This window comes from Monodon monoceros, unplaced genomic scaffold (genome assembly GCF_005190385.1).
Source record: "Monodon monoceros isolate NGI ecotype Baffin Bay Population unplaced genomic scaffold, NGI_Narwhal_1 Super_Scaffold_11, whole genome shotgun sequence".
Classification (NCBI taxonomy): Eukaryota; Metazoa; Chordata; class Mammalia; order Artiodactyla; family Monodontidae; genus Monodon; species Monodon monoceros.
In genome coordinates this window covers 70,137,072-70,159,283 of record NW_021703767.1, presented here as the reverse complement: position 1 = coordinate 70,159,283, position 22,212 = coordinate 70,137,072, and the positions used below count along the sequence as shown (strand labels likewise).

The following is a 22,212-nucleotide window of genomic DNA, read 5'->3' as shown; positions in this document are numbered from 1 at the left end:
ACTTCCAGAGTCTGTTTCCATCAACATGATGCTTATTTTTTCCCCATCTAAATCACACTGCCACCCAGATGCTTTCCTTGAGTTTGAGTAATAATACCCATTCCAAAACCACCCACCCTTCTAGGCACTTGCCTAAGGGTAATGTTAGGCTATGCTGCAGTAACAAGCAAACCCCAGATCTCAGTGGCTCAACACAATGAAAATTTATTTCTTGCTTGTAAAAATCTGATGGGAGCTGCTTTCTGTGGCGGCTCTTCTTCAAGCGGTGACTCAGGGATTCGGGCATCTTGTGATGTCATTTTCGATTCTTTGTCTCCTTGGCTGCCCCTGAGGGGAAGAGAGCTGCTCGTGAGCCCCTGAGCCTGTCTAACTTCTTGTCCCCGCTTTGGCAGCCTCAGAAGTCCCCAGCTCTGGGTTGGACTGGGGGGTGGGGGTGAGGTGGTATTTATGCTGGTATTGTATGTTCTGAATCCTTCCTGACCCTTCTGTACACACTCCTAGAAGCTAACTTAGATCTTTCCTGGGATTGCAATGACACAACAGTGGAAAAAACAATAAGATAAGAAAAAATTTTAGATACAAACGAGATTCTAAGTTCCTTAGCCACAGAGAGACACTAGGTGTCCTCACTTTCTGGGTTTAGATTCCTCCTGGCCACAGGTAGCTGCTGGCATTATTGTCACTTTGGTCCTGTCCCCAAGGCCCTTTTCAGCTGCATCCCAGTGCCACATGTCTTTTTGTTGGAGTTCTGCTACTCACCAGGAGCAACAGCATCTTAACCCCAAATGTTTTCAGTTCATCCGGAATAGTGATTCTGTCTGCTACTTTTCACCTCCGCCCTCTGGTTGGGTCCTGTCTCCTGAGAGACAGGGTGTGTCTCTACTTTGATTCTTCTGGGGACCATCGGCGAACTGTCAGATGCTAGATGGGAGGCTGGCAGAGGATGAAGGACTGGCCTGGGGCCCTCAGCATTGAATATTCCAGGTTATCACACTCTCCTTATTCAGAGCTACTTCTCCAAGCCCTAGAAGGCAGAACCAACTGCAGACAGTAGAAGTTTTGACAGTGAGTACAAGGCACACTGACAGGCTGCTTGGGAGACAGGAAATCCGGTGAAAGAATGGGAGTTTGGAAGGAATCATCAGGTCTGAGTTATACAGATCTCTCTTCCCTAAGCTGGGCAGCATGAAAGGGGAGTCACCGCATGGCTCAGTGAGCAGGCTGGGATGTATCTCCCGCGTCCAGGCAGTGGACTCTGTGTGGTTGCCTGGGTATCCTCGGAGATTCCCCACGGTTCCTGGAGGAGAACAGAGCAAGCGGGGGGATGTAATCAGGCTGTTTCTGTTCCTGATTCAGCCTGTACATGTGCTTTATTTGCGTTCCTAAGTGTTTTTTTTTTGTTTTTTTGCGGTACACGGGCCTCTCACTCCTGTGGCCTCTCCCGTTGCGGAGCACAGGCTCCAGACGCGCAGGCTCAGCGGCCATGGCTCACGGGCCCAGCCGCTCCGCGGCATGTGGGATCTTCCCGGACCGGGGCATGAACCTGTGTCCCCTGCATCGGCAGGCAGACTCTCAACCACTGCGCCACCAGGGAAGCCCTTTCCTAAGTTTTAATGGCACTGTGAATTAGTTACCAACAGTTAAAAATAAAAGATTTAACAAAGAATAGCCAGGATTTTAGGTTTTCTCAAAAAACTAGGAGGTCTAGTAAAGCCAGCCTTGTCCCACATGTTGTTTGGCTGCCACAGTCCCTACCACTCCCTCTCGTCTCCCAGCTGGGCTGCTTCACTGATTCTGTTATCAGGCCCTCTCCAGGTTCTTGGACAGCAATACCATAGAAACGAATATTGCTCCCACAAGACTCTTAGGCAAACGAAGCTTTTTATTGAAAGGATAGCTTGTGCACAAGGGAGAAGGTGGAAAAGAGTGTCAATTCCCCGAGGACTTTCTGGGAAGGGGTTTTAAAGGCAGTGTGAGGGAGGAGGCCACAGGGTGCCTGAGCAGCTTGTGCTCAGTTCTTGGATTGGTTGGCATGGAGGTGAAGTTTGGAGCATCATCAACCTTCAGGTTTCAAGCAGTCTGGGGTCCATGTGTCCGCAGTCGGCAGTTTTCATCTGGGGGCCTGCTTCCTGCTAAAACACCTTAGGAATGCGTGTCAAGCTTTTATCTATATCTTTCAGGGAACTGGGAGTTCGGCAATTCTGCTAGGTGGCGGATTTATACTTCCGCTTTTGTCCTTTGGAAACCATGTACAGACGTCAGTGGAACAGAGATAGAGCTAATCTTTTACTCCTGTGAGTCTCTGGTTGTTGTCTCAGAAGCCCAAGCTTTTAGGTGCTGTTTTTCTGGCCTGTCAAGCCCGTTTTCTCAAGGTCGTTCCCTTGGTCCTTTTCCAAAATGGCTGTCCTGTTGTCTTCCTGTCTCAGTTAGAGTTCCATGCTTGGCTCCGTAGTTGCCGTCTGTGATCCTTGTCTGTTCTTTTCCTTCAGCTCATGTGGAGAGAAAAATCACAGCGTTCTCTCTCAATGGTACCTTCTGTTAGGTTTTTTTCTCCTGTGGTGGTGTGGAAGCAGCAGCAGTAGCCCCGGGAAGTTTTGGGGAGATGGGGAGTCAGGAGGAGTGATTTAACCACCTGTGCAGGACATCTCAGAAGAGAACCAGTTTTTTTTTTTTTTTTTTTTTTTTTTTTGCGGTACGCAGGCCTCTCACCGTTGTGGCCTCTCCCGTTGCGGAGTACAGGCTCCGGACGCGCAGGCTCAGCGGCCATGGCTCACGGGCCCAGCCGCTCCGCGGCATGTGGGATCTTCCCGGACCGGGGCACGGACCTGTGTCCCCTGCATCGGCAGGCAGACTCTCAACCACTGCGCCACCAGGGAAGCCCTTCGTGGGGCTTTGTTGAGGTTTGTCCCGCCTCCTGCTCCGGATGTTTCGGCCAAAGGATCAAAATCCTAGACTTATCCCCTCCCATCTTAGAATGAACCAGAAATGCCAGAGCTGAAGTAAGTAGTACCAGGGCTGCCATAAGAAGAGAAAAAAAAAGTAATTTGATCATCAGATTAAAGAACTGTTTAACTGCTATTCTGAGTAATAGAAATAGTGTTCCTGGGAAGAGTCACATGATATTCACTGGTACAGGGTTTGATGGATTAATCCAGCCTGTTATTTCTGGTTCTGAACACTTTTTCTTTTGTTAGAGGTATTAGGCTGTTGCTGATATACATGCCATGTGTCATTTATATGCGGCATCTAAAAAGGCCAAGCTCATAGAAACAGGCAGTAGAGTGGTGATTGGCCAGGGAAGGGGGAAATGTTGGTCAAAGGGTACAAACTTACAGTTATAAGATGAATACATTCTGGAGCTCTAATGTACAGCATGGTGGTGATAGGCAACGGTACTGGACTTGAAATATACAATTGTATACTTGAAAGTCGTTCAGAGAGTACATCTTAAGGGTTCTCACCACACACACAAAAAATAGAAATACATCTGTAAAAATCTTTGCAAGTGAGATAATACATTTCATCCTTCATCATTTATATTTTTTCTTACCCTTTGTATTTCTCCCAAGAGGTCATGGTACTCCTTCACCCCTTGAAGGTATTATTTCATTGTCTTCTGGCACGTCCTGTGGCTGATGAAAAGTCTTCTATCTAATGGTTTTCCTTCTCTCTGGTGGCTTTTAATATTTCCCTGTGCTTTTCATGTCCTATAATGATATGCATTCCAATGTGGCTAGGTTGGATTTAGTACTTTTATTTGCATTGTTCGGAACTTGCTTTGCTCGTTTAATCTGAGAACATAGCTTTATTCTTGAAAATGTTCAGACGTCATCTGACTCCTGTCTCCGACTCTCTCCATTTTCTTTCTGACGCTACTAGGTGAGTGCTGGAGCCTCTCATTCTAAACTTCATGTTTCTAAATTTTTCTCCCATAACTTCTACCTCTTTCTTTCCCTTAGCTTCATAATAGAAAATTTCTTCCAGTTTATCATTTTGTTCAATTTTTTTAAAAAAATTTATTTTATATTGGAGTAGAGTCAATTAACAATGTTGTGTTAGTTTTAGGTGTACAGCAAAGTGATTCCATTATACATATACATGTACTTTTTCAAATTCTTCTCCCATTTAGGTTTTTACAGAATATTTAGCAGAGTTCCCTGTGTTATACAGTAGGTCCTTGCTGGTTATCTATTTTAAATATAGCAGTGTATACATGTCAATCCCAAACTCCCGATCTATCCCCACCCCCCCACCCTTCTTCCCCTGGTAACCATAAGCTCAGTTCTCTTAAGTCTGTGAGTCTGTTTCTGTTTTGTAAATAAGTTCATTTGTATAATTTTTCTTCTAGATTCCACACATAAGCGACATCATGTGATATTTGTCTCTGTCTGACTTATTTCACTTAGTGTGATAATCTCCAGGTCCATCCATGTTGCTGCAATGGCATTATTTCATTCTTTTTAATGGCTGAGTAACGTTCCATTGTGTGTGTGTATATATATATATACCACACCTTTTTTTTTTTTTGGCCACGCCACGCAGCTTGTGGGATCTTAGTTCCCCAACCAGGGATTGAACCTGTGCACCCTGAAGTGGAAGTGCAGAGTCCTAACCACCGATTGCCAGGGAATTCCCATATCTTTTCATCTGTTGATGGGCATTTAGGTTGCTTCCACGTCTTGGCTATTGTAAACAGTGCTGCAGTGAACATTGGGGTGCATGCATCCTGTCGAATCATGTTTTTCTCCAGATATATGCCCAGGAGTGGGATTGCTGGATCATATGGTAGTTCTATTTTTAGTTTTTTAAGGAATCTCCTTACCGTTCTCCATAGTGGCTGTACCGATTTACATTCCCACCAACAGTGTGGGAGGGTTCCGTTTTCTCCACACCCTCTTCAGCATTTATTGTTTGTAGATTTCTTTTGATGATGGCCATTCTGACTGGTGCGAGGTGATAGCTCATTGTAGTTTTGATTTGCATTTGTCTAATAATTAGTTATGTTGAGCATCTTTTCATGTGCCTCTTGGCCATCTGTATGTCTTATTTGGAGAAATGTCTGTTTAGGTCTTCTGTCCATTTTTTGATTGGGTTGTTTGTTTTTTTTGATATTTGAGCCACATGAGCTGTTAGTAAATTTTGGAGACTAATCCTTTGTCAGTCGCACCGTTTGCAAATATTTTCTCCCATTCTGCAGGTTGTCTTTCCGTCTTGTTTATGGTTTCCTTTGCTGTGCAAAAAGCTTTTGAGTTTAATTAGGTCCCATTTGTTTATTTTTATTTCCCTTACTCTGGAGATGGCTTGAGAAAGATATTGCTGCAATTTGTGTCAGAGTGTTGTGCCTATGTTTTCCTCTAAGAGTTTTATAGTATCTGGTCTTACATTTAGGTCTTTAATCCATTTTGAGTTTATTTCTGTGTATGGTATTAAAGAATGTTCTTAAAAAAGTCTATTTATTTATTGATATTTGGTTGTGTAGGGTCTTTGTTGCTGCGTGCGGGCTTTCTCTAGTTGTGGCGAGCAGGGCTACTCTTCGTTGTGGTGCACAGGCTTCTCATTGTGGTGGCTTCTCTTGTTGCGGAGCACGGGCTCTAGGCATGCAGGCTTCAGTAGTTGTGGCGCGCAGGCTCAGTAGTTTTGGCTTGCGGGCTCTAGAGCTCAGGCTCAGTAGTTGTGGTGCACAGGCTTTGTTGCTGTGCGGCATGTGGGATCTTCCCGGACCAGGGCTCGAACCTGTGTCCCCTGCATTGGCAGGTGGATTCTTAACCACTGCGCCACCAGGGAAGTCCCAAGAATGTTCTAATTTCATTTTTTTACATACAGCTGTCCAGTTTTCCTAGCACCATTTATTGAAGAGACTATCTTTCCTCCATTATATAGTCTTGCCTCCTTTGTCATAGATTAATTGACCGTAGGTGCATGGGTTTATTTCTGGGCTTTCTATCCTATTCCTTTGATCTATATTTTGGTTTTTGTGGCAGTACCTTGTTCTTCAATTTTTTAAATCCATACACTGAAGTTTCATTTTTGAATTTGAGTGACTATTTTTTATTTGGTTCTTTCTTTTAGACTTCTGTTTTTCATACTATTGTTTCATAGCCTTCTGATTTTTTTTTCTTCCTAATAATATCCCATTCTAGTCTTTGGTATTTTTTCCTTCTCCTTGAATGTTTTAAATATCTTTGTTTTAATGTACTTTAGATAACTTTGTTACCTGTTTCTTGAACTGCAGATCCTGCAGTTGGTTGAATTTGCTGATATTCCTTCATGGTAGTTTATTTCTCATGGGGCCTATAACTTTTTCATTAGTTCCTCTTCATCAGAGGTTGTTTGTGCCCCAGGGGTACTGACTTCCCTGCAGGGTGGTTTTCTGTTCCCTGATGCTAGGATCCTCTGGGTTTCACTGTGGGACTAGTTCTGTTTATTTCTCAGCAGGGGGGTTCCTTCCTTGTAAAAGTAATGAATTCTGACTTGTTTAGGCCTGGAGTTACAATCTTTATGGGTGATTCATCTCACCATGAGCCCAGAGTGCATCTTCCTTGCTTCTCTCCCAGGCCAGTGGCTGGAATTTTTCTGGGTTTGATTTTAGTGACAGGGCAGCTCTTTGTAACACTCATCTTTATGCAGAGAGCCCTGTTCCAGTGCTCTACCCTGCGCTGGCCTGAGGTCCATTATCTGTCCCTGTTAGAACCTGGCCCCAAGCCCCAGACCTTTGTCAGGCCCCAACACGCTAGGGTGGGGGGGTGGGGGATCCCTTTGCCAGGAGATCCTTGCTCACTTCCCACCTAGTTTAAGTCCGTTCATTTGTGCAATGCTTTTCTCTCCGTTCCTGGCACCTGGGATTTCCCCGCTAAGCTTCCAGTCTTGGCTACATATTAACATTTTTGAAGATTAGATTTTTACCCAGCAGTTCTCTTTGTTTAGAGGAAGAAGAGAGGTCTTGCCCTGTCAGCTCCATGGTCCACAGTATTGTCCTGAAGCATTAGATTGTTTTTTGGATTTACCTACATCTGGCATCTGCAAATAGGATTCACTTTTCATACACACATGCTCCCCCAGGCTCTTTAAGCACATATATTTTATTCATCTTCCTGGTTCATAATTCTTAATCCAGTGAAGATTTAGTAGGCCCTAAACTGGGGTCCTGTGGCACAGACACAGTTGGGGGTGGGAGGGCTTCCTGGCATGAGACCCTCAAACACCCAGATCTTCAGGTCGCTCAGGCAGCTCTTCCAGGGCTTAAATTAGACACAGTTGACATTGTTTTCCAGAGACTACGGAGACATTCAACAGAGCCTGTGTGACAAAGCTGTTTTCCTCTCACTAAGAGGTGATTCTGGCTTGGTTATAATAAATTCTCTGCAATGAAGACTTCTCTCTGGCAAACACATTTTCTAGTTCCTGATTATTAATAGTAATTCTCCACAGTAAAAATATATCTACTTATTCCCCTTTGCAGGAAGGGAAGAGGTAAAAAACGCTGAACTAATTTAGTTGAGCTTTTCACAGCTTTTCTGGTTTTCTCATTGAGCAGCATAGTTTCGTTCCTCTTCTCCCTTCCTCAACCGACCCCATCAACCGAGACAGTAAACACCTGAAGTCCACAGCCATGGACCAGCACAGCACAGAAGGGTGAAGTTGCTCAGAGGGCGAGGGAGGGGAGTGAGAGTTTGTGTACATTTCCTTCCTCCTGGGCCCATCTATTTGTCAGATGACTATGATGGGACCTCAGCTCACTTCCTGCTTCCAGCTGGGAATGCAATTTCCATGACCTTTGTCTTCATGGGGAACTGAGATGAGAATAGAAAGTTTGGGTGGCCCGGAGGCATGGGTTACAGAAGAGCCTGACCTGTGCAAACACAAGGGGCGGGTGAAGATTTTGGGGGAAGGAGGAGGGAGTGAAACAAAGGAACGGCAAGTGGGGACAGCTTCTCGCAGCTCTCCCTGTCCGGAGGCACCGTGGCCATCATGGCAGTGGGGTTGACCCTGCAGAGGCGGCTTGCTGCGAGTGACTGATGGAGCAGGTACCGTAGGCCCTTAGAGGGGATGAGAGAGCCTCTTAGAAAGCCCAAGGTTGCCTCTCTCGGGGAGGAGGGGAGCCTCTCAGACCTGCCCCAGCCGCCCTTCTTGATGGCAGTGAGGCAGGAGCTGCTAGGAGTTGCTAAGCCTGTTTCCCTTCCCACGCACACGGCTTGAATTGGGTAGGTAACGAAGCCTTCCCCTCATGCCTCTCTGTTGGTGTTTGTTTTCTGTCTTAGTTCTGAAAGAGAGGCTTCCTTAACATGGCCACAGACCTGCACAGTCTGGTCCAGCTTGCCTCCCCAGCCTCCTCATAGCCCATCTTTGCCCTTGTTCCCTGCCTTGCAGTCTAACTGGCCTCCCTCTGCCTTTGGGCTCTCTGTGCTCCCTTCTGCCACAGGGCCCTTGCATTTGCATTCCCCTCTCCCCTTTCACCCAGTGAACCTTTTTGGAAACAGTGTAAGGCCCCTCTTCCTATCTCATTGGTCGTATAGCCAAGTGAAACTCCTGCAGATATGATTGGGCTGTAACTTCCTCCAGGAACGGGGCCATCTCCACTGCACACTGAAGATGAGAGCGCCCGATACTCAGGAGAAAGACATGGCATTAACCTCCTATTGAGGTGCAATACTTCCCTCTTTCCAGATTTCCAGGTAGCGTTTTCCATTCGAAGATGGTTTGCTTCTAAGTGATTTCTCTTTGCGTCTAGGAGAGCTGATGCTTTATCATTCCAGTATTTATAAATGAACGAAGAAACAGAACGTTTTCATTCCTGTTGCATTTAGTGTTTGCTCGGTTGCCAGCACGTCCTGATGGTCTCTGAGTGGGTGGACACGAAGGGGTTATGTGATCCTTTGTCGTGTGACAGCAGCAGAGTCGATGTAAGAAGCTGGTTTCGTAGAGTCGCTCTGCTCACGCTGCCCTCACTCGACATCGCCCGCCTTCCTCAGCCTGTAAGAGCCTTCCTTCCCCTCGGTGACGCCCAGGCTGCGGTGCCTGTCCCACCAGGCGCTTGCATCTTCCAAGGCCCGCGTCAGGGCGCCTCCGTGACACCTTCCTCTGACTGCGGTAGCCCACTGTTAACCGCTACTTCCTACGATCCATTTGTCCATTTCATTCACCTACAGCCTGGTATGTGCTGTCTCGCCCGCAGTTTAGAGCTTGTGTTTGGAGAGTAGGGACTATGTCATTTCTCTGTGCTCCCCCACTGTGTCTGTCCCAGGGGCGCGTGGTAGGTGCTGAGTGAGTATTCGTTGGTGCTGCCGTTCACGGCACTCAGTAAATGCACAGAGTTACTTGGTTGTTTAAGATTTTGGGACAATGAAGGAAAAGTGACTCTTCTCCTCTTTCTCTCCAGTTACAAGCTGTTCCCAAACTGTGTCCCCTCCTTTGGGTTCCGCCATCTGCTGCCTCTCACAGACAGAGTGGACAGCTTCAACGAGGAAGTTCGGAAGCAGAGGGTGTCCCGGAACCGCGATGCCCCCGAGGGCGGCTTTGACGCAGTGCTCCAGGCGGCTGTCTGCAAGGTAACCTTCCCTTCTGGCTCTGCCCCTGCGTGGGGGGTCAACGGAGGGGTGTCGGTGTGGGTGACGTGCGCTGGCACTGCCTGCAGATACTGAGCCACCGCAGCCTGTGGCCTCCTGTCCACTCTTGCATCAGAGGGTGAGCTCGGTGGGCCCTTGGGAAAATCTACAGAAGTCAAACCAGCTGGCGTGCAGGGATGGCTTAGGGCTGGTGTGTGTCTGTGTCAGGGTGTGGCTGTGTACAATGGGATGTTGTCTTTGCCAGCAGACAGCTGTTCTGTTTTTCTATATTTGGCTTTTTTGCTGCTTTTGGGGACAGGGAGCAGGTGGAAGAAAAGGTCAAGCCATATGCATAGAATCTTGTAGAATTTTATGGCCCAATTTTGGTAAACATTAAAGAGTGCTCTGTTGGGGAATCCAGCTAAAAGGAGAAGCGCTTGTCATCTTTGGTTTTCTTTCTGTTTGTTTGTTTTTCTCGTGTTTCTCTGTGATATGTGAATCCAGAGGGGAGGACACAGACTTAGGTCAGAAACGAACTCATGCTTTGAGACATTCCAATCTCAGCAAAATATGTAAATGGGATGTTGGTAATAACTTATTCTTAACATAATTTTCTATATCAAGACAGCCCAATAACAGTAACAAAAGATAAAAATAAACATCACTCTTGAATTTGCTATTCTAGCACATACTTTAACATTTTTTTCCATAGTGGCCACCATATACTATGCATAATCGGTAACGCTTTCTTGACCATTTTGGTGAGCTCAGCAACAGGGCGGTGGTTGGGATGCTCATGTCTGGGGGAGGGCTGGGTAAGGAGGTTAGAACTCAGTTTGGAGAGGCTGCACGTCTGACCTCAGAGAGCCTGTGTTTAGTGTGTCACAGATTCACTTCTCCTTCTCTTGGTCCTCGACAAAATGATAAGAGAGCCACGGTTGTCCTTTCCGAAATAAAAAACTGAAATGGTAGACAGGAGGGATAAGGGGAAAGAAAGATATGAAGAAAGCACAGGTTCCTCAGTCCTCTTCTTGGTCCCACTGCCTTTCTTCCCGTCCCTGTGTCCTTGGGGCCACCCCGGAGAGGACGGTCTCACAGTGACCCCCTACCCAGGACGGCTGCAGAGCAGCCCCTGCCCAGCCGCTGGCTAGAGCAGAACGGTTTGATTCAGAGGCCCCTGATGCTTCGTAGCAGCCCAAGAAAGCCAGATGGGACACAGCTAGAACGTGTTCAGCTCTGAATCTTTCAAGTGCATCACAGAATAGACAGTGTATGGATTTACTTCAGAAAGAAAAATTATGTTTTTTGACTGGCATTCAGATTATTGATCGTATGGGGTGTTATATTCAGGGACATCCTGCCAAATCCACTCTTGGCAGGAACAAATAGTGCAGGGAAAACAGGAGATCCCTCTTATCTCCCCATCGTGGGAATATTGTGGGTTTTCTTTCCGGGGGAGGAAATTGCCTTTAAGGCTTGAGGGGAAGAACCCAGTGACAAGCCTACACACTGTCCAGTTATATTAATTCTGTTTAATTAGATGAATCAGAATGGCATGATGGAATGCTTGAGGCGCCGTGGTCCATGAACATATGAAAATACCCATGAAAACATCCTTCCCTTTGAAAACTCAGTATTTCAAGGCTCGAGTGCTTCAAAGCAGATGTTAGCAGATTTCTTCAACTCAGTGCCCGCACCTGGTTATGAATTATTGTTGGCCTGAGAGGCATTTTAGTGTGTGTTTCAGTTTTATATCTTTTGGCATTTTTCTCTTATTCCCCACCTTGGCCTTTGTCATGGGGCGTCCCTGGAAAGTTACTAATTGCTTGGAATTATGCAGTCGATGAGATCCCGGCTTTTCTCCTCACCATTTCTTTTCCTCTGTGCTGTCAGTGTGTGTTTGGGTACCTATCAGGCAATTTCTTTCTCACTTGAAATCACCTATTTATAACGTCATCTTCCTGGTTAACTACAGCCTTATTTATAGTGGCTAAATATTGGAAATAGATTATGGCCTGTCTATTGATGAAAGGCTATAACAATCACACCCTAAAAGAATATTTGAGCACTTGAATGATGCTTAAGATAAACTAAGAGAGGAAAGGAAAGCAAGTGATAAAACAGCATAGGTGTATGACCCTATTTTGCAAACAAAAGAAAGAAAAGTATGGAAAAGATTGGAAGTAAATAGACCAAAGTGTTAACAGCATTGTCTCTGGTGATAGGATTAGGTGTGGTTTTTATTTTCTTCTTTGTGTTATTTTATATTTACTTAAATTTTCACAATAAATAAGGTATGATTTTTAAAATTTGTAACGGGACATTTCAAACATATAAAAGTAGAGAGAATAGTGAAATAAAATCCCATGTACCCATGGTCCATCTGGGACAGTTACCAATTTGTAGCCAATCTTGTTTCATTTGCCTTCCTAACCATTTTATTCCCCATTATTTGAAGTAAATCCCAGATATCATTTGTTTCAATGATAATTAGGTTTTTTAAGTTTTTTTTAAAAGCCCTAAGCATGCCTTACTTCGTTGACTGAATTTTCTACCTTCTCCTGATTTGCCCAGATTAAAGGCCCTTCCTCTTAATCCTGAAAACTGAATGTGACAGAGCCAGCAGGCCTGTAATCTCTGCAGTTGGAGAGGCGTCTCTTGCAGGCTGGAGCTGGCTGGGCAGCCCCGGCAGCAGTGCACGCTCGGCTTCCTTTGACCCCATGCCCTGGAGACGGAGCTGATAACAGGCCTGCTTCATAGCCCACAGGAGGCTCTTTGTTCTGATTTCAGTCTCACTCTGGTTTCCCTGGATGGACTGTTAGTTACCAACTTTAGGGACTTAGGGGTATGGAATGCTCACATGACTGGTCTTAAATCCCACCCCCAAGGCCAACTTTACATTTCCTGGAAAGCTGCTCTTTGCAAAAAGAAGGAAACAGTCTGTTTCTACTTAGGATTCGATTTAGGAAGTAGAACTGCTTCCACGAGTGGAAGTTTTCATTTGCCATCTTTCCCCCCAGCAGGTCACATTGTTAGGAGAGGCCATTGAAGAGTAGGAACCCCTCTGTCACCAGTGCAGGCATTTTTCCCAATGCTGTACCGGCCTGGGTGGGGATGAGGGAATGCCGCGACCCATAATTTCTTATCTTTACCTCGAAACATATTATTAAACTTGTTTATACTTTTTCTTGGTCTGAATAATAGTTTCTCCCATTACCTCTTTTATTGCTCTCCTGGGACTTTTCTAGAAGTTGACTCTAAGTTGTTTATTCTGAAAATGTATAGGTGCAAGTGTGATGAATGGTTCAGACTGGAACCATGGCTGCTTTCCTGTTCTCCCAAAATAGGGAGAGCTGGTGCCCTGGGAAGACAGAGGGCGGGGTGGTCCAGGAGCTCTGAGTTGTCAGTCATGGCTTTGCTGCTCTCCATGGCTCTCAGGTTAAAGAAGTTCCCTGCAAAGTTAAGCCTGGCTGGGTACGTCCTGGCCACACGGATTCTGTGGGCTGCTTTCTCCCGTCAGACAGAAAAATCAGATCCCTGCAACCCAGCCTGTTTCCCTTTTGGCCTCATCTTCTAGCCCCCTAACATTTATCCTTCTTATCCTTTCTGTTTTAATCTTGATTATCTAATGTTGCGTTATTTATTAAGTTTTTAAAGCATTGTGTGTCCTCAGAAATAGGTGGATAAGTTAAGTCTTAAAGCAAACAAAGTAAATTTGCATTGCTGAGTAAAAAGTCTTGGCGTGGCTTGGGTCCTTTATTCCTTGGCTGGCGAGAGCATCCTAATCTACAATGGCGACCACATCCCCAGAGAGGCCGGAGGAACGGCTTCCTCCAACAAGACTTTCTGCAGGAATACAGACTCTGTGGGCCCCTGGAGACAAAATGATGGCTGCCCTTGCTCTACTGTCATCCGTGCTCCAGCTCTTTTGTATACACTATCTCTGATTCTCACAACAGTCCTTCAGTGTATTGGTGGTACTTGTCCCCAGTTTACAGGTGAGGAAACTGAGTGTCACAGGGTTCACTCTACTTACTGTTGGAAAGGGGTGGAGCCAGGATTTGAACCAGATCCAGTTGATTCTAAAGCCCAAGCCCTGTCTATTACATTGTGCCAGGTGCTTTGGGAAGTAGCGACAGTGCCGTGCAGAGCAGAGGGGACTTAGAGTCCTGTTGTCCCGATTCAAGCTGTGCCTCTTCTGCTACTAACCGGCTCTGTGGCGGCCTGAGTGCTCATCTGGAGGCTGCAGGGAGGTGGGGCTGGAGGGGAGGAGGTCCAGGATGCCCTCCAGCTGTGCTGGTCAGTGCAAAGGACTTGTCACAGCATTGTGCCCCTTTGCCCAGAGCCCTTGATTTTGCTTTTTGTCTCTCCTGGTTCAGGCTTGAGCTCCAGGCCAGGCAGGGGCTGCTGCAGATACCAGGAGAGGGTGGAGAATTCCCCATTCCTGGAGGCAGGCTCGGCTGTGAGAGGTTTTCACTCAGCCCAGCCTCCCCCGGGGTTGATTTGGCTTCTTCCGACTTGTTGCCTGATTTCTTTTAGACCTGAGACTTGTCATTTTTCCACGCATGAATTGAGCAACGTAGAAAACTGCCTTTCTTTCCTCAAGGAAGGCAGCGGCCCCTAACGCCTTCATGCCCCCCGAGGGGATGCCCCCATAAGTCCTGTGTTCATGCAGTCTGGGTTATCTGTCTCGGCATGTGTGAGCCGTTTGTGCCAGCAAGTCGCACCACGGTTTCTGGGGCTTAATGCAACCCACCCTGCTTGCTCTTCCTCTGGCTCAGTGTCTTTGTGAAGCCCGTGAGAGTATTGGATTTCCCTGTAACCCACGGAGGCTGTGGGACTGTGGGTGGGCATGCAGGCGCTCCGCCCGTGCCCGGGCAGTGCTTTTGCCGGAGGTGGTAAAGGTCCTCCCTGGCTTTCTGTTTTGCACATGGTTGTGGTTTACTGTGTACGTTTGAATCACTCGACTGTTTTAGTCCCTGGAGGGACGTGTTCTTGTTCTGCCTTCTGCCCGTGAGCTGTGCTGTAGGCTTCACTGCCCCGCTCACAGCTGCTGGTTCTGCTTTCCAGCTCAGGAATGTTTATTGTGTGCCCAGTAAGTGCTCAGTGGCAGGTACGGTGAAGAAAATTAGAAAAAGATGAGAAAAAGTCCCCATCCTCGCGGATTCGATTTGAGCTTTCAGATCCACTAGAAAGGAAATAGAACAACTCATTTGTAAACATTAAATGGAACCGTGTGAAATTATGGACATGTGACTATCAATGAAATTTAATATTTGACCATTGATAGTTTCTCCTACAAAAATAGAAAACTCGTATGGTTCAACCTCATATTTACAAACGTTTTTCTTTAGTTCAGTTGGGCTTGCATAGAGTCTACGTCAGACATGTTCTACTGCATGTTATTAGGGCTTGGGCTCTAGATGAATATCTAAATCCTGAGTCATGGGCCGAGATTTCTTTTCCCTAAGGAAAGGAATATTGACATTTTTGCCCTTCTTAAGTTGAACCACAGATTTTTAAAAAAGATTTTTCATTGCAGAGCACGGACGGAAACGGGAGAAACAAACTACTGGTGAGAACGTGTTTACTGTTACAAAGTGACAGAAATAGGCTTGAATGTCCACATGATTGGGGAAGCGAGTTACAGAAAGAATTCAGCCTTATTTTTCCTTAAGTGCATTGTAGGAGTCAAGACTCCTTAGTCCCCAAGCTCAGATCTGCTGTAGGGTCTGACCCCTTGGCTAGTCAGGTCAGCCCCCTTTCCTTCCTCATTTCTTCCCCCAAACCTGTTCTCTCTCTGTGCTTGCCTGAAAGGTCAGTGTACAGAGTGTTGTAGTTTTGACTTCTGGAAAATTTGTTGGGCACTTACAGTCTGCAAGATGCCCCACGAGCTGCTGTGAGGCTTGCACAGTTGACTGAGCCACAGCTCCCGTCCCCGGGAGCATCACTGCAGTTGGACAACAGATGCCTATACGACAATCTAAGGTACCGGTGGGGTGCACGGACACTATAGAACGTCTGGCCCTGGTAGGACCCAGTGGTTGAATCACAGTGTTCTTCCCCTTCAAGGGTCACCTTGGTCTCTTTGCCTCCCCGTTGTTTGCCCTGAGGCTCTGGCGCGATGATGCTACTGATTACCATTGGCTGCATGCTTTGTGAGAGCCAGGCTCTATGCCAAGCACCTCAGTGGGGCTTGTTTTACTTAATCCTTTGAAGGTGGTTGTACTGTCTGCTTTTGATAAGGAAACAACCCTAGAAAGGTTGAGTAACTTCTTGAAGGTCTTACAGCTGGAAATGACACAGCCAGAGATGGAACTGTACCCACCTTCCCGGCTCCAAAGATGGGAGCTCTCAACCTTGACCTTAGATAACCTGCCGTCTTTTGTGGCCACACAAGAGTGGAGAAGTGGGAGGGGTGTGCTTCCAAAGAAGGCAAAGTCCTCCTCTAAGGAACCATTTCGCTTTCCCACGTGACCCGGTTTGCCAGTGGTAGAGCCGGGACTGACTCTGTCCCGGGAAAGACAGCTGCACATACTGCTGTTCTCTGGAACTAAGAGTTTCCTGTTTATCAGGAACAGTTATAACATGGCTCTGGCAGCCTCCGGGTTTTCTAGGGAGACCACGGGTACTGTCCCAAGGCCGGTGCGCTGCTGGAGCCTAGCCCTTTGAGTGAGCCTGCTTGTCTTTTTTTTTTTTTTTTTTTTTTTTGCGGTTTGCGGGCCTCTCACTGTTGTGGCCTCTCCCGTTGCGGAGCACAGGCTCCGGATGCGCAGGCCCAGCGGCCATGGCTCACGGGCCCAGCCGCTCCGTGGCATGTGGGATCCTCCCGGACCGGGGCAGGAACCCGTGTCCCCTGCATTGGCAGGCGGACTCCCAACCACTGCGCCACCAGGGAAGCCCAGCCTGCTTGTCTTTGCCCTTGGTTTCCCCATCTGTGACACGGGAACACTGATAACCCCCTTTTCATTTATAATTCACGGTGTCTCGGAACCGTGGGTTCTGTTCAGCTCTCCCAGATAGCGCTGTGGAGACACTTTTTCAGATGGCGCTTCCTTTTCGCAGTGAGGGAGCATGTGGCTGGTGACTCTTTAGTGACAACTGAGGCCCATGGGCTATGTTGACACCCGGCTGGAGGACCCAGCTGTCTGGGTGGCCATCGATTTTACTTAACTTAGACTGACATCGAGAACAGAGAAGCCCATCATTTAAAGATAGTGTTTCTGTCCTCGCTGAAACGGCATCCTGATCTAGGCCTCCCCTGTATTGAACACTGTTTACCAGAGAGAGTACTGCGGGCCTTTTCTCGGAACAAGCAAGCCGAGGCAAACGAGCCAGGCTGTATTCGGGTGGGCCCCACCACCCATGTCCTCTAAGGCCGCTGGGTGGGGCGTCAGCTTTTCTCAGATTCCCAGGCCTTCCCGTGCACCCTCCCACAGGGCATCCCTGAGCCTGCCTCTCACACTTGTCATGCTCTGCCGTGGTCCCTGTGTATAAGCAAGTCACTAGGACATGGATATTGGGACCCACAGGCTTCTGTGAGCCTGTCGGAAGATTCAGCTGCCAAACACAGGCCGTGCGCTGCAGGCCGCAGTCCCAGCCCTGCCTTCCTCTGCAGCCAGACCACATCCAGGGACCTGCATCTGCCTCTGGGGCTGTGTTTAAGGCAGACGCTGATAGCTAGAGAGCAGGGAGGGGTGAGTGGATGGTGCCGGGGCTGGAAACCACACCTCTGAGGAGTGGTTAAAGGTTGACCAAGACGAGAGCCACCACAGGAAGAAGAGTGTTACCTGACCTCAGACATCACTACAGAAGAGGGCTGTTCCAGGGGATGAGCTAGGGTAGCCACAGGGAAGCAGGTTTGAGTTCAAGGCAAGGGAGAAATTTCTAGCGAAGACCTCCGCTCAGCTGTGGAGCAGGCTGCCAGATGCGGCAGTGAGTCTGAGTGGGGACCCCAGGCCCGTGCGGAGGAGGTGCCGGATGAAAGATCCCTGCACGGGTGGAACGTGGATGAGCCAACCTCGGAGGTTCTTTCCGAACTTCAGGTGCTACTTATTTCCTCTGAGGCAGCTTTTCTGCCCAGTAACCCACTGGTGCTTTTGTTCTACAGTGGCTCCTTCTGGCCTGTCTGGTCCTCACTGCACCCTCTTAAGCTGCATTTGTGTTTGGCCACCATGACCGTGAACTCCGCCGTGCACACCCATTCTGTGTGCCAAGCTCAGCGTGCCTGGAGCTGGCGCCCGGAAAAGCTTTCCACTCCCGATGGCTTCCCCGTGGAGCCACCTTACCAAGTGGGTAAACGTCCAGGTGCGGTGGGGCAGCTCAAGGGCACCCGGGGACAGTCTGGAGGTGGGCGGGGGAGGATGGAGGCCTTTGAGTGACCTTCCTCTTTGTCAGACCGGGTAGCCCCTTGCGTGTGACTCGTTCCAACCCCAGAAACCAAATTGCCGCACAGGCCAGAGTTTCATGTCCTCAAACAGAGAAATGACATCCTTACTCCCTAGCCATTATTTCACTGTCTCTGGGGCCACATGTTGGAGGTGAACAAGCCAGCAAGTCTGTCTTCACTCTTGGGAGGGGCCAGTTTGTATTTATTTTCTCAAAGGTTGTAAGGCCTGGCCTTCCACCTCCATTCTGCTTCCCCTTTTCACGGACTACTGTTCTCTCTTTGCTGTTTCAGGATCCCAGGTTCCCCAGGCTGACTTCCAGGCCTGGCTGCCCAGGGCCTCCAATAACCATCCCACTGACTGACCTGGCCCCTCTCCCCTCCTCCACCCTTCTGCAGCTCGTGTTGGATGATCTCCATGGCCCTGCTGCCACCCCTTCTGCAATTCCCATTAGTTTTCTCAGATCTCAGTGCATGACAGGTGATCTGATGAAATATTTTCACTTAAGTTAGCCCCTTACTGCTTCCCGTATTTATATGATTAAAAGAAGATGTCTGTTGGATTGCAAAGCATATTAAATAGTTGGTGGAATTGGGAGTGATGTGATTGAAGACTTCTGGACATTGTGAGGGAGGTTTTCTTGTTACCCTAACCCTGATCTTGTTCACGTATCCACTTACTACTCATTCCTCACCGAGTGCCAAGTATGTGCCAGGTGCAGTGCTCTTTGTTATTCTGGCCTCTACATCCCTTCCTGTCTTCTCTCAGCTCCAGATCTCTGCTGCTTTCTGAGGACAGAGCAGAGTTTGGTAAGTTCTCCACTGAGCTTCCAACTGGAGAAAGTCATCTCTGGCCCCAGCACAGATTGGACTGGTGGCCCGTACAAAACCAGAGGGTTTGCCTCCTGGGAGTGGACGGAGTCAGAGGTTCTGGGCTTGGCGGCAGCTCCTCCCACCGCTCATTACTTCTGACACGTGTGTCCAGAGTCTGTGGATGGCTGCTTTTCACATAGCATGGTCTCCTGTGCACGTGTGTGATTCGCCTGGAACAGCTGGAGTAAACGTGGGTCACAGAGCACGTCACCCTCGGGTGGCAGAAGGCAGGCTGGTGGCTGGGAGAGGGGTGAGCCTTGGGCCTCGCCTGCTCACCCAGAGTGGGCTTAGGAAAAGGAGGGTAAAACACGTAGCATTGCCCAAAGGCTCTGGCTCAACACAGGTCATGGGAGTGGACTATAAGACAGAATGGACAGTTCGGGACTGGACGGGTGTTGCGGTGGGACCAGGGAAGTAGGATGAAAAAGATAATTCTAAGTTTTCTAGATAAAACATTTGATGGTCCCTTTGTCAGCAGTGGGGAAGCCTGGAGGGGAAGATGGTGCATCAGCTTTGGAGAAGTTGAGTTTTGGGTGACGGCAGACATGTCTGGCTTTTGGTCCAGACCTGGGACTAAAGCTCAGGAAGGAGATCAAGTGGGAGAGGTAATTAATTGCGAGCTGTCCAAGCAGATGCATGGAACTTGGGTAAATCTCCTCTGGGACAGTGTTACCTTTGACCTCATCCAGTGCCGGGAGAGGAGGTGGAATCCGCTAGCAGCCATAGGGGACGGGGGCATTGGACGGTGCGGTGTCCAGGAAACCAAGGGCAGGAGGGCTCGAAGGAGACCCTGGTCGGCAGCAGAGAGGCCGGAGAGCAAGGCCAGAGGATGGCTGCGGGGCTGACAGCAGGACCTCAGCGTGAGCTTCGAGGTTCGCAACCTTGGCGCCACAGTAGGCTCACCCAGGAGCTTTAGAAGCCCCGGTGGCTGGGCTGCAGGTCACATCAGAACCGCCAGGCGTTAGCATCGTCGAAGCTCCCTTGAGGACCTTACATGCAGCTGGGGCAGAGAACCACTGTGTGTGTGGGGGCAGGAGGCGGGTGACTAGGAGCCGCCGGTGAGAGAGACGGTAGGGGTGTGTGGAGAAGTCGGGTTATACGGAGCTGGGGAGAGGAAATAGAGGCAGCCAGTCTGCCTCTACGACTAGCAGGTGATGAGAGATGTTGGGTCAAAAACAGAATGTTTATTAGAAGTGGGTCGTGAGCATATCTTCAGGCACAAGGAAAGGACGCAGAGGAAGTTGACGGATGGAACGGTGCTCCAGAGAGGGTGGGATTTGGGGGCTGCGTTTCCTTGGGGAGGGAGAGCACTCCTTCCCTGAGAGCATTAAGACCAGACGAGAGGCCAGGGGGATGCCGATGCCTGTTTGTTTATGACGGAGAGGCATACTAGGGCTGTGGAACCAGACACTGAGCGCCTGGAATAGACGAGGCGAGTCCTGTTATGTGTGTCCGTTGCTCACCTGAGCACGTGGGAACTGGGAGTTGAAAAGCTGGAACAGACCTTGTGGTGGGTTTGATGCAGATCTGACTGAAGAGAAGGCAGGTACACTGCAGGCTTGGCCAGATGCTGGATTTCTGGCTTCGGAGTCCAGCACATTTCCGTCCCGCCCACCCGTGACATTTTCATCTGAGGGCTGACCTCTGTCATGTTTAGGAGATTGGCTTTTAAAAATCTTGTTTTTATCCAGAGACTTGGAGAAAAGTTTAGCTAAACAAATCAGTCTGTCTTTTTTTCTCTTAAATTAGTTTTGTATAAAAAGAGAATACATTCAATCTAAAAATTTAGAAAATGCAAAGAGCAGAAAGGAAATAAACATCACCCATAACCCTACAATCCAAAAATAAGATTATGTGTTTCTGGATTTAAGTCACAGATTTTCGGCTCCATGGAAATACTGAGGACAATCACTGTCGGTTCTTGACCGTTTACTGCCTGCAGGTACTGAGCGGGGTGTGCTCCTTGTGTATCATTTTGTTTAATCCTCTCAACAACCCTATTCTGCCCTCTATCTTTTTTTTTTTTTTTTTTTTTTTTGCGGTACGCGGGCCTCTCACTGTTGGGGCCTCTCCCGTTGCGGAGCACAGGCTCCGGACGCGCAGGCTCAGCGGCCATGGCTCACGGGCCCAGCCTCTCCGCGGCATGTGGGATCTTCGCAGACCGGGGCACGAACCCGTGTCCCCTGCATCGGCAGGCGGACTCTCAACCACTGCGCCACCAGGGAAGCCCTATTATCTCTATCTTATAGCTGAGAAGCTGGGACTGGGAAAGATTGATTAACATGCCCAGTGTCACAAAGACAAGCCGAGGGAAGATGTGGGCATGAACTGAGGTTTGCCGTTCATCCGAGCCCACACTCCCAGCTGCTTTGTGGGCACTGCCACCAAACAAAGGAATATGCATAGCTGGTATTCCCAGCACAGTATTGGCATTCAGTCTGGTCATCCAATTTACTATATTTGAGTGACTTTCTGAGCACACCAAGCCTTCGTTGAAAAAAACTTTACTGAGGTATGATCGATGTATAATAAACTACACATATTGAACGTGTACAACTTGACAAATATTGACATTTATACGTACCCGTGAGATATATATTCACCGTAATCAAGATGACGAACATATATCCTTCTCCCCCCCCAAAAGAGTATTTGTGCTCCTTTGTCATTTCTCCCTCCTGCGTCTCCTGCCCTCTTTCCCCAGGCAGCCGCTACTTTGATTTCTGTCACTACACGTGAGTTTGCGTTTGTTAAAACTTCAGCAATCCAGTATATACTCTTTTTGGCCTGGCTTATTTCACTCAGAACAACTGTTTTGAGATTCACGTGTGCTATTGAGTGTCATCTGTGCCAAGGAGTGATCACTTCTTTTGTTACTGAGTAGTATTCCCTTGTGTGGATACACCACAGTTTATTCATCCACCTGTAGATGGGTATCTGGGTTGTTTTGGATATTTGGTAGTTTTGGCCTATTATAAATGGAGCTGCTACAAATGTGTTCAAGTCTTTGTGTGGTTGTATGCTTTTATTTCTCATGGGTCAGTCCCTAAGAGTGGGAGGGCTGGGTCATATGGTAGGTGTTTAACTTTTTAAGAAATTGCTAACCTGTTTTGCAAAGTACATGTATCATTTTAGAACCCTATGGGCAGTGTCTGCCAGTTCCGTTTCCTCCACATCTCCCCCAGTGTTTGATGTGGCCAGTCTTTTTAATTTTTAGCCATTCTGTTAGGTGTGTGGTAGAATCTCACTGTGGTTCTAATTAATACAAGGCTTTTAAACTTTTCGGTATGCAAGCCTTCATGGTCTCTGTAGTGACCGTGGAGCCTCACACATCAAGAAGCAAAAGGAGACGAGAAGGAATGTAAAAGTTATTACTAGTCTGAGAGTAGTAACTATAGACCCCTTTTTTAG

General features: G+C 48.0%; 1 protein-coding gene across 2 annotated transcripts in view; it reads left to right on the top strand.

Annotated features, from left to right (window-relative positions):
- ITGB5 (integrin subunit beta 5) overlaps positions 1 to 22,212 on the top strand; it is a 110,156-nt gene that overhangs the window by 33,167 nt on the left and 54,777 nt on the right. For both annotated transcript variants that reach the window (XM_029213845.1, XM_029213846.1), the window contains exon 5: positions 9,377 to 9,545. In XM_029213845.1, coding sequence (XP_029069678.1) covers positions 9,377 to 9,545 — 169 coding nt within the window. The remainder of the gene's footprint in view (positions 1 to 9,376; positions 9,546 to 22,212) is intronic.